This window comes from Equus quagga, chromosome 2, assembly GCF_021613505.1.
Source record: "Equus quagga isolate Etosha38 chromosome 2, UCLA_HA_Equagga_1.0, whole genome shotgun sequence".
Lineage (NCBI taxonomy): Eukaryota > Metazoa > Chordata > Mammalia > Perissodactyla > Equidae > Equus > Equus quagga.
This window is the reverse complement of record NC_060268.1, coordinates 147,683,374-147,695,542: the sequence shown is the minus strand read 5'-3', so window position 1 is coordinate 147,695,542 and position 12,169 is coordinate 147,683,374. Positions and strand designations below refer to the sequence as shown.

The following is a 12,169-nucleotide window of genomic DNA, read 5'->3' as shown; positions in this document are numbered from 1 at the left end:
TACAATCCTTCTTTGTTCCTCTTCATAGCATTTAACACTATCTAACGTGGCACATATTTATTACTAGTTTCCCCTACTAGAATGTAAACTTCTTGAGAGCAGAGTTTTGACTATCTTGTTCACTGCTGCAGCCTCTGTGCCTAGAACAGTGCCTGGTACACAGCACGTATTCAATAAATATCTATTCGATGCTATTTAACTGAATATTGTTCAAGTTAAATAATGACACAGAGCAACAATAAATTACTATTTCAAGAACAGTTAATAGTTCATTGCTAACTGAATTGCATGGGCCAGTAATACCCAAAAGGAATAAATATCAGCATCATTTGGAGGGGTTTTCCAAAAAACACATGCCCAGACCTCACCACAACATACACTGAAACTCTCCAGGTAGAGTTTCTGAGCATGAGTATGTTTAAACAGCTTTCTAGATGATTCTATTCTTTTTTATTGTGGTCAAATCTACATAACATAAAATTTGCCATTTTAACCATTTCCAGGTCATTCTGTCTTGTACCCCTGTTTGAAACTAATGGTATAATATTATGTCACTTCAGCAGAGGGAGAAGAGCTAAAAGGGAGGGATTAAAAAAAAAAAGCACCATGTTACCTTAGAAAGAGCATGGGTTTGGGAGTTGAATCCAGGTCCATTCCACCACTCACTAGCTGTGAGACTGGGAAAGTTACTTAACTCTTAGTTTCCACACCCACAAAATGAAGATCATCTCTATACCCTCTCCCTCTCTCCCCTCATCCACTCCAAACTGCTTCAAGGTTACTGTAAAGCTAAAATGCAGATATGTAAAGTATCTACTTTGGTGCACAAAATAGGCATTAGACTAGAACTCACTGGAATTATTTTCATTGAAGTAAGAATATAAATTCATACTGGCAGAAACACAAAAGGTATGAAATCCTGGCGTAAGTGGCTATAAAAATGTTTCTTCCTCTACTGATGGGACAGGTGAGAAAGAAAGTTGTCGGGAGTTCCACAGTTTTGACCATATTAATAAAACAGTGCTTCTCAAATGTGAGAGTGCTTCAGAATCACCTGGCGAGCTTGTTAAATACAGACTGCTGGGCCTACTCCCAGAGTTTCTGATTCAGTAATTCTGGGTTGGGGCCTGATAACCTGCATTTCTAACAAGTTCCCGGGTGATGTTGAGGCTGGTGGTTATTAGTCAAAGGGTACAAAGTTTCAGTTATACCAGATGAGTAAGTCCTAGAGATCTGTACAGCATAGCACCTATATTTAATAATACTGTGTTGTATACTTAAACTTTGCTAAGAGGGTAGATTTTACGTTAAGTGTTTTTATCACAAAAGTAATAATAAGAGGGGGAGGAAACTTTTGGAGGTGATGGACAGGTTTATGGCATAGATGCAGTAATGGTTGCACGGGCATACGTTTATCTCTAAACTCATCAAGCTGCATACATTAAATATGTATAGCTTTTTGTATTTCAACCATACCTCAATAAAGTGGTTTAAAAAAAAAGCAAAGAATTAAAGTATGCACATCTTAATTAAAAAACTATAACCAATAATATGCTTACGATTTTTTTAGAACATTTTAAAATCAGATGAAAGTCACCTATTAAGATTTAAATAACACAAGAAAAATTTCATGTCACAGGTATCCTAATGACAAATATATTCAATCCTGAAAATAAATTCAAAGTTAATTCTTAGAATACTCATTGCTTTAAAAGTTAAAATCTAGATAAAAAGAAAATGTGTGGTTTTAAAAGAGAACACGCAACTGATGACTTTGGATGGATAGATGACATAAAAGGATACTTACAGGTATGGAGGCATTCGGTCACTGTAGTTGGCTTGATCAGATACCCTTTACAGATATAGCAGGTGATGTAAGGATTGAAATCTTTCACCAAGTGTTTCCTTTGGGTAGCCATTCGTGGTCAGCTATGACTGGCTTTAGTAGTACAGGCAAAGAGGGGTATTAAGTAGATGAAAGTCTGATGCCAGGAGCTGGTGTGGAGTTCCCGACTGGATGTCCTGAGGCATGAGAACTGACATCCAGATTTATCATGAGATCACTGGTCATCACTCCTTTTGGTGGTTCTGCTTTTCCATATCTGTCTCCACAAAAATTTTAAAAAGATGAGAGAAAAAGGTGTCAAATTCCTCATACCGTATTGTCATTATCTTAGCAGCAAATGTTACATGTTCCAAACTGGGTGAACAGGTGAAGAGAAAGTTTCCCTCATCGTAACATTAATTTGTACAACTGTTATTATTTAATTCAGAATAATGACAAATTCACCCAATCCCGGGGCCTCAACTATCACCTCTGTACAAATGACACCCAAGGCTATTACCGTCAGTTTTGATTTCCTTCCCTCTCCAGTAATGCACTTTAACTATCTGCTTGACTAGGAGTTCCTGACAATACAAGTTAAACGATTCAGAACTGAAGTCATTATCTTCCCTATCAAAACGCTATTTCCACTTTGTACCCCACACCCAGTGAGTAGTCCAATCAAGTTCGCGTCCTTTTCCATTCCATCCGCAGCCACCCTACCTCAACAGTACCTCTCCAACTGCAGCCCACCTTATATTCTACAAGGCTGATTTTATTCTATCACATTTGAGTCCTCTTCTCAAAGAATGTCAGTGTCTCCTCTTTACAACAGAAACGTGTTTATATTTCTTAGCTTGTCATATGAGACCCTTCACAGGGTGACCCTAACACACCCTTCCACACTTTTCTTCAGACAAACCGAAAGGATCACTCTCTCCCACAGTCCACTCTGCAGGCTCTACATCCTACCTATCCTTCAAAACCCTTCTCCATACAAAAAGCTACGCTGATTATCCTCAGTGTAATCTCTCCCTTTTAGACCCTTACTTCTCTCCTATTACATTTTCCCTTTATTTTGATTTACAGTTACATTCACTCTTTATCTCCTCCATTAGAGGATGGCAAAATCTTTGAGAGAAACCAGTCACATTTGGTAAACATATAACCTGGGCAATGTTACTTATCCTAAATCTCAGCTATTTTGACTGTAAAATGAAAATAAGAGTGCCAGTTTTCTAGAGTGGTGAGGATTAAATGAGACAATATACATAGAGTTAGCACACAGTAAAAACTGAATGTCATTTTTTCCCAAAAATGTTTAGCATAATTGGCTTGTACACAGATTACTAAAAAAAAAAAAAAGTTTAAAAAGTTTCTTGCAACAAATGTGTCCTCTTAGAAAACACAACACGAAAGAAGGTATTGATTTCCTAAGTTAATTCTATAAACAGGAACTTTCCTCCTGTCCTAGCTGTTAGCTCACAGGCAAGCATAAAGCAACCGGAAAGGTCAAAGGCATCATTCCCTGGACACACCGCCGCTGACAATGTGCACGGAATAGGCTCTGCGTGGAAGCATCCTATCCGCTCGGGAAAACGTGCCTAGGGTGCAAGAGAGCGCGCAGAGCCGACAGGCAGGGCTCTGGAGTCCGGCCTCTGCGCTGGAAGCCCTTGGCCAGGCTCCGCACATCCGTGCCCGGGGCTCAGCTTCCCCTTCCCGACACTGGGATTCACGGCCCTGCCTTTCCCACAGGTTTGCCGGGAAGTAAGGGAAAGTCCTCTCAAAGAGGAAATGCACGGCCCGACCGGGGGCGGGTCCAGCCCGTAAGCCCAAGAGCCCTGTCAGCGAGACAGTTAAAGGAAGCAAGTCCCTGCAGGGCCGGGCCAGAAGGGAACTTTTCCGCCGCCCCGGCGGGAGCCGGCGGCAGGCCCTGGGCGGTCCCACGCAAGCCCGCCCCGCCCGCCGGCAGGTGCCCGGGCCCGGCCGCCGCGCCGCTGGGGCCGCCGCGCTGCGCGGAGGAGGACGCGCCGCCTCCCCGGCCCCCGCCGCCCGCCGCCCTGAGGGAAGAGCGCGGCTCCGAAGCCCAGAGACTGCGGCCCGCCCCCGCCCCCGCGGGCTCCCCGGGCTCCCGGCGGCGCCGGCCGCGGCAGGTGCCAGGAGGTGCCCCTCGCCCCGGGCGCCAACTCGGGCGGGGAGCGCGGGGGCGGCCGCAGTCCGGCCACTCGGCAGCTCCCGAGCCCGCCCAGGACCTACCCCGCGGCCGCGGCCGCCGCCGCTCCTCGTCCGCCAGCGCGCCGGCCTCAGAGGGAAGGAAAGTGAAAGAGAAACAGCGCCCGCCGCGGCCTGGCCGGTCCCCGCGCCCAGTCCGCCCTCCCCCTGCAGGCGGGAGCGCGCCGGCTCCGCGGGGCCACTCGGCTCGGGCCCGATAGGGCGCGGCGGGCCTCGGGGCCCAGGGCCGGTGCCGCCTCCAAGGGCAACTCCACCCCCTTCCAACCGCCGGCGCCGCCGCCGGCCACGCCCCCGGCCACGCCCGCCGCCCGCGCGCCTCACAGGTGCCGCCGACGCCCCGCCCGCCCCGCCGCCGCAGCTCCCGGGCGACGCGCAGCTCTGGCCAAATTCTACCTCGGGTCTTCTCACCACCAGCCTCTCTCGGTTGTTTTCATCATAACAATGTCTGGTATATTTTCCCTGGCGGATGTAAAAACAACGGTCAGTGTTGAGAATGAGTCACCCTGAGAAACTGTCTACTCGGCTGCGTCTTCCCCAAGCCAGTCCCATGTGGGCCGCAGCGGGATGGACATCCCTTGATTTGCACCGTATTTAAAAATCACTAACGAACTTGTTACTGTGGGGTGGGTCCAGAGATCATGACATTTGACAACTGTAAGCAAGAGGGAGCGGGGTGGGGGTGTTAGTGGAAAGGTAAAGAGTTACCACTGTTTGCAAGGTTCAAAACAAAACAAACAAAACCCCCCAGTGCTCTTTTAGTGGACTTTGAGATGGACAAGAGAACATTCATTGCAAAAAGAATTGCTGAAAAGCATGCATTAAAGGATTCCTCACAGTCATTCAATCCTATTCTACTGCATTCCACAAACTTACAAATTTCTACTACAACCACTATTTTGCTAAACATAAATTAGACCTGATTCTTTGCTTCTTGGAAGACTGCAATCCAGTAATCCTAGGGTAGCAGGCAAAGCAGTGTGGTCTCCATCGATAAAACACACGTTAGAATGGACATCCCAAAGAGAATTAGCAAAGGGCAGCTTCAATCTTGTGTATAATAAAGAGGAAAAGATGTTACAATTACATCATCTTTGCTTCCGTGATGGTCTGAGCAGTGATGGTCAGGGAGCTGACAGTAAAGGGGGGAGTGATTAATGCAAAGTATTTGTTTTACCTCCAGTTGACCAAGACACCTTCCTTACTACCAGGGAGACAGCCTGTGGTGATGGCTCTCATGGCAAACCAACGGACCCAATGACCACTGGTCCAGCAGCTGTACAGCTGTTCAAAGATCCATTCCAAATTTAAAACACACAAAGAAGTAGACCAAGATAGCTTTTAAAAATATCCAATTTATAATTAAACATGCAGAGTGGACATAAAATTTTTAAATTACCATTTTTAATATCATAGCAAGAGCAATACATTTTCTGAAATAGCTTTCAATGACCACATTTTTATAGTCCTTATAAGAACCATTTTGAAAAAGTATACATGCCAATTTCAAAGCTGGGATCAACTTCAATAAGTCACAGCAATCACAATGAGCACAGAAAACAAGTCAGGTCAAATGACTTTATAGCTGAAGGATTACTCTTCAGACCTTTCATCTCGGAGACTAAACAGATCAATATGTGAAAAGTCACCCTACTTCTAATGTATTTAAAATATGTAAGGGAAGATATTACTGTATATACTACGACATACACAGTATGACTTGGTATCTTCCGATTTTGCATCTGAACCTATGTTAAATATATTTTTAAAGAATAACAATGAAGTCTAGGGGGCTTCAATGTGATTGATTGGTAATCACCAGCAAGTGAGGTCAAGCAGCATTCACTGAGGAGGTGAGTGTGGGCACGGGTGTTCGGAGGACTTAGATCAGCAATGCAGGGAGGGCTTCCAATGTGCTAGAGAGCAGAACCTAAAGAGAGATGTGGAGGTGGGGTTGTCCTAACTGAAACTGCGATGACAGACTTGCGGGTGGGGGAGAGAATCACTACCTTTGTAAGGAAATGTGTGCTTTGTGTCCCTGGAGGCACACAGTTTGTAGTAAAATGTTCGGTTGTTTCTCCTTTCCCCTCTTCAGCAACCACCCCACCTTTCCCATTCCAAGAAGAAAATACACACACACAAAAAGGAAAACAGAACAAAACAAAAAAATTCAAACATTTGTCTGGTTAAAAAAATAATAAAAGAAATGGCAAGAAGGAAATGCTACAAAGGGGCAAGTTTCCTGAGCTACGTGTAGGTCATTTAAACATTGGACTTGCAGCTGCCTCTCCTCCTCCCCTGGGACTGCTTTCCAGTAACTTATCCCTCAGTCCCTTGGTTCTGATGGTGGGGGCTGGAACAAACTACAGAAGCTTCAATATGAGGTGGTGGCGCTGATAACCAATCTCAAGTACCAGTGGCACCGTCAAGTAAACAAAGGCCTGGAAGCAACTGGATGTACAGGTCCAGCAAAAAGAATACGCAGATGGAAGAATCAGAGCTGGTAGTCCCCTTGTGACTAATCTGCTTCAGCTTTCTCATTTTATAGCTGTAGAAACCAAGATCCTGAGAAGTAGCAAATTCGTAATCTCAGCTTCTTTTGGCAGAGTCAAGACCAAAACAAAGGTGCCAGTTCCATATTCTTTACACTTCTCAAGAGAATTCTCAAGCCAAGCATTTAAGGAAGTTCTGGTAAGAAACAAATTAACTTAAAAGAAAATAAAAGAACAAAGGGAGAGAAGGATGGATGAAGGGAGGGAGGGAAATAACTGCCTAGATGGTATTAGAAGTGAACTGGCCACTGGTGACTTCCTAGCAAAGGATAAGCCCAAAGCGGTAACTTGTTTCATTTGATTATTGATCCAGATTCTTCCAGGAAACCCATTAATAGCTCCTGATAACCCATGGAACTACCTGGAGCTATGTGTATACCTAAGAAATGTTTTCATTACTTTATATTTTATGTAGATTTTTATTTCAGTTAAGGCTGGGCAATGGATGGGTAATTCCATACTGGGAAGTTGACATTCCTTCCTTGCCTAATAAATGTAGCATCAATGAATTGATGTTTAATAGCATAACATTTTAAAAATAGGGTTATATTTTACCATTTCCCTGAAATATTAAATGACTTTTTCATTATCATAAATTATTTTATAGCCTAAATATGCTATTTAATCTTTTAACATAGAGTATCTCCAACATAAAACTACCCTCTGTATTCTAAAAGTTTTCCTACAGAGATTTCAGAAAACATCAAAATTTAAAGTGTCCTACTGGACCCAAATGTATTTATTTTATGGCCATGGATACTACAGCTAAAAATCTATGGTTGCCTAAAATCAATGATGCAGGAGTGGGAAGGGAACAGAGAACTGAAGGACTTCCAATCACCCCTGACCATGTCTCTTTATCTCTTAATGCCCCCTCCCCTGCAATCAATAATTCTCAAGGACTCTCTCTGCTAACTGTCTCTTGAATCCTTCCACTTAACCTACCCTGGTTTCAGATCACTATTATCTCTACCCTCTATTACTTCATTGAACTCTTAAGTAGTCTCCCTATAGCTCTTCTCTGCCAAACCACTCCCCACTGCACAGCCAGAGGACGCTTTCTAACTACACATTTGATCATGCTGCTCCCTGGCTTAAAAAACCCTTGTTCTTAGGAGAAAGCCCAAACACTTAATAAGCACATCCGGGATCCCCCTCCCTTGATCTACACGTTGCAGCCATAATGAACCTCTTTACCCTCTAGCTAGAGACAGGTCTTCTTTCAAATGAGCACCCTGTCCCAATCCCCTTATCCTTCCCCACCCTTGCTAAATCTGGCCAATCCTTATTTATCCTTTAGGTATCAGATGATGTCAAAGGCCACCTTCCCAGACACCTCAAAGCTGCTGAGGAGCCTCCTGGATACACGTATACCACATACATACATAATAACTCATTCTCTCAAGTCCCATATAACACCATCTTGGATTATCTGGTTTACTTGTCTGAACCTTCTACTAGCGTGTAAGCCCAGTGGATCCATCGCTTGACTGTGCAGCCCTAGCAGAGTGGACGGCAAATGGTAAACACTCAAATAAATATTGACTGAAAAGCCGAGTATCTGCACACACATTAAGACATACCCTGTATTCTTTCTTTGGTTTCTTCTTTGAGGGGTCTTTACAAAGGATGTGTTAAGGCATAATCCATGTCCTCTAGGACTACTAATTAAAGTCACACCAGGGAGTAGAGACTTATCCACAAGAAAAAAGATGGAGCAATACACCAAATTTATTAATAACATGTTAAATGGAACATGATCAAATGACAAAAACTCCCGTTGAAGGAAGGCATACTATGGGTGGTCAAGAAATTAGTCCTACATGCTTAAGACTCGTGTCAGTTACAAAAACAGCAAGGCAAAATACCAAAAGCTATGGATATGAAAAATAAGTGAGAAAGCCAGAAAAAAAGAGAGAAATTAAGTCAATATACTAAAAGTGAATACAGACAAATAGCATTAGGTATAGGGACAAGGTTAGTCTGTGAAAGACTGTGCAACTAGCTAAGTAAGTGTTTTAAGGTGCTTTAAATACATTATGCTAAAGAGACAGACCAACAAAAATTTTTTCTCCTTTGAGAGGCAGAAAAAACTAGCTGTAGTTTCTTTACTGTGGTGTCAACAGTTGGCTGGAACAAATTCTAGTTATACTGCAAGAACAGAGAATGTAACTAAAATAGGAGCAGACTATAAGGAAAACCTGGATTTACTCCAACTATCAGGGCTATGATATTTTAAAACATCATTAAAGAACCACAACTATTATTCTGGGAGGTCAGAATAAATCCCTGAGGATCATAAACAGACAAATGACTCAAGAATATTCCATCAAATCTGAACATAGATGATTCTAATGTTAGGAGTGATTATAGAAAAGTTAGAAAAAAATGTGCTACCAAAAAAAGATAAGAAATTCAATTGGAGGAAATGCAATATAGAAATTTAGTGACATAAACATTCAATATCAGAGGAGACTAGGCACGTGAATTGAAAATGTCCTGATTTTACAGGTAGCTATGGTGTAGAAGGAAGGATGCTGGACCCAGAGTCAAGAGAACCTGATTTTTAGTCAGGACAAGTCACTTGACTTCCCTTGGCTTCATTTTCTTCCTATGAAAATTGAGGTTAATATTATCATCTTAATCACTGGTCTACAGGGAAGATTTTCTTTATATACTTGTGGGTTGTTATAATGAGCACATAGAAGATTAAATGAGATAAGTGAGAAATGTTTTTTAAATTGTAAACTGTAAAGGACTGTCAAAATACAAGGTATAAGTAGTAGTTCTGTGGACTACCAGCAGAATAGTACCTAGTAATCCTGTTCTACCCAGCAGAGGTCCTCATACTAAGATATATCCTAAGAATGTTTGTAGAATGAATAAGACACTCCAGGCAGGGCAGGGCAATGGATCTAGGACACGGCATTCAGTAAGGAACACAACCATCAGAAAGCACTCCTTCCCCTGAACTCAATAGCCATCACATCCAATTTTTAAAAACAAGATGGAGAAACCTAAATATTTTACTAAGCAATTCAAAGTCATACAAAGAAAACTAGTTCCCCACATACGTCTAATAATTTGGGTTAGTTCAACGTTGCAGAAGTGGTTGGTGAAATCTTTATTCACTCCCCTTGAGTGAACGGGTAGCAGAAATGTTTTCCATTAAAATGCAAATTCCTCAGGTGGGGTCATAATTAAGCCCTCATGAGCCATCTCTTGAGCTATGGGTTCCCAGCTTGCCAGGATTAGTAGACTTCTTAGTCCATAGGAAGGGAGAAAGGCCAAGGAAGGACACAAGGCTTAAGTTATGAGTTAACACTTTAGCAGGGTATTAACCATAACGCTTTGCTGGCTGGGAGGCTGGGGAGCCAGCATGGGGAGGGAAAGCGTATCTGAAAGAGGAGATGGCAAACCACTTAGATGACCTTCTCTCTTATACTTCACTTTGTAATTCCATCTTGGACCAAAAACAAAAACAAAACAACTCTTGAAAACAAAAGCCAAATTAGTGTGTTCATATTGTCTTCAACTATTCAAAGACTTAATGACTAAGATACTGATGCATTTTTGTTCAGGTTTGCAGAAAAGCTAAGCAAAAATTGGCCTAAATTAAAGCAGGAGGACATTAGCTATAAGATAGATATAGATAGATATTCTTTTTTTTTTTTTTAACATTGTCACCTGAGCTAACATCTGTTGCCAATCTTTTTTTTTTTTTCTTCTTCTTCTTCTCCTCCTCCTCCCCAAAGCCCCGCAGTACATAGCTGTATATTCTAGTTGAGAGTGCCTCTGGTTGTGCTATGAGGGACGCCGCCTCAGCATGGCTTGATGAGCAGTGCCATGTTCCCACCCAGGATCCAAACTGGCAAGACCCTCGGCCACCGAAGCAGAGTGTGCGAACTTAACCACTCGGCCATGGGACCAGCCCCAAGACAGACATTCTTAATTGTCTATCTTCTGCATGATAAACCCTACAATAGTCTCAGAAGCTGGGATAACTTGTCCTTGATAGTTCAAGAAGAAAGAAATAGTTTTTGTCTTCACTCTAGAAAGGGGTTATTCTAGTTGACTGGAAAACCTCCTGGCAGTTATCAAAGCTTCCTTTGATACCTTCTTGATAAGAAGTCAAAAAAAAGCACCAGCATCAAAGCATCTTAGATTAGATGACTAATGAGAATACAAGACGGCTGCATAGAAAGTGGGTAGCAGAGCATAAGCTCCATGAGGGCAAGGCTTTTATCATTAGAATCAAGCCTAAAACATAGTAGGCTGCCATTAAGTATTTGCTGAATGAATGAATGAATGAACAAATGAACAAGCAAATAAATGAAATCTGACTTTGTAGTCAAGACAGCCCAGGTTCAAATTCTGGCACAACCTCTTACTGGCTATGTGTCCTAGGGCAAATAACTATTCTGTGTCTCAGTTTTCTCATCACCTAAATGGATATAATAAAAGTGCATGTCTCAGGGCCGGCCCAGTGGTGCAGTGGTTAAGTGCGCACGTTCTGCTTCGGCGGCCTGGGGTTCACCGGTTCAGATCCTGGGTGTGGACATGGCACCGCTTGGCAAGCCATGCTGTGGCAGGCATCCCACATATAAAGTAGAGGAAGATGGGCACGGATGCTAGCTCAGGGCCAGTCTTCCTCAGAAAAAAGAAGACGATTGGCAGCAGTTAGCTCAGGGCTAATCTTCCTCAAAAAAAAAAAAAAAGTACACGTCTCATAGGAGTTTTCAAGAGGATTCTATGAGATGATACAAGTAATGCACTTCAAACACAGTAAGCAAACAAATGCTAGCTGAACTAATTTTAAGAATTTCATATCTTTATCCTTCCCTGCTCTTTGGACAAAACAACAATGAAACATAGGACACAATTTAAGGCATGGTGATAAACAAATAGAACAAACGCCTTAGTACAATTTATTTGCTTTCAGGATGTACACGGAGGCAACAGTTAGTCACCTAACTTCCATACCAGGTGCCCTTCCTCCCCCTACAAGAATTTTTAAATAAGGTTACTCTCTAAGTGGTAAATGAGTAAAATATGAAAATCATGGCTTAAATTACTCATCTCAAGACGAACTTAAGAAATAGGATGTACACAGAAGTCTAAAGAGTTTTATGAACATTGAAAACTCCAATCGAGTGAGCTGGGTATAGTCTTAGGCAGGCAGGACTGAAATGTGACATATTTCGTAAACTAAAACATAATCTATTATATTCTACCCTGTCTGGAATAACTTTATGAAAACAGAAAAACGATGAGCAAGGAGCACAAAAAAGGGAAGTGGAAAGGGCAAGATGTGGGCAGTGCGTGGGCACCACTGTGTAGGGCAGGGAGACACAGAATTGGGCAAACTCTGAACTAGTCGCCAGAGAAGTGTGCTCTGATCCTACCAGGAGTGGTAATGAGACCTGAATTATCATCCTTTGTCTACCCTCTAATTCCAATGCCCACAAATTTACTTTCTGAGTATTAATTTGTGCTCTCTTGTACAAAAATACTGGAAGCAAAACCTGAACTTCAAAATTAATATTTTGTGACTATTTCACTG

The 12,169-nt window shown here is 42.5% G+C and overlaps 1 protein-coding gene across 4 annotated transcripts in view; it reads right to left on the bottom strand.

Annotated features, from left to right (window-relative positions):
• The window catches only part of PCGF5 (polycomb group ring finger 5), a 117,624-nt gene that overhangs the window by 60,333 nt on the left and 45,122 nt on the right, over positions 1-12,169 (bottom strand). For 2 of the 4 annotated variants that reach the window (XM_046652667.1, XM_046652666.1), the window contains exon 2: positions 1,808-2,102. In XM_046652667.1, coding sequence (XP_046508623.1) covers positions 1,808-1,919 — 112 coding nt within the window. In that variant the 5' untranslated portion in view covers positions 1,920-2,102. Of the gene's footprint in view, positions 1-1,807; positions 2,103-4,081; positions 4,344-12,169 lie in introns of those variants that run through there. The other 2 variants (XM_046652668.1, XM_046652665.1) reach the window with 2 other exon arrangements.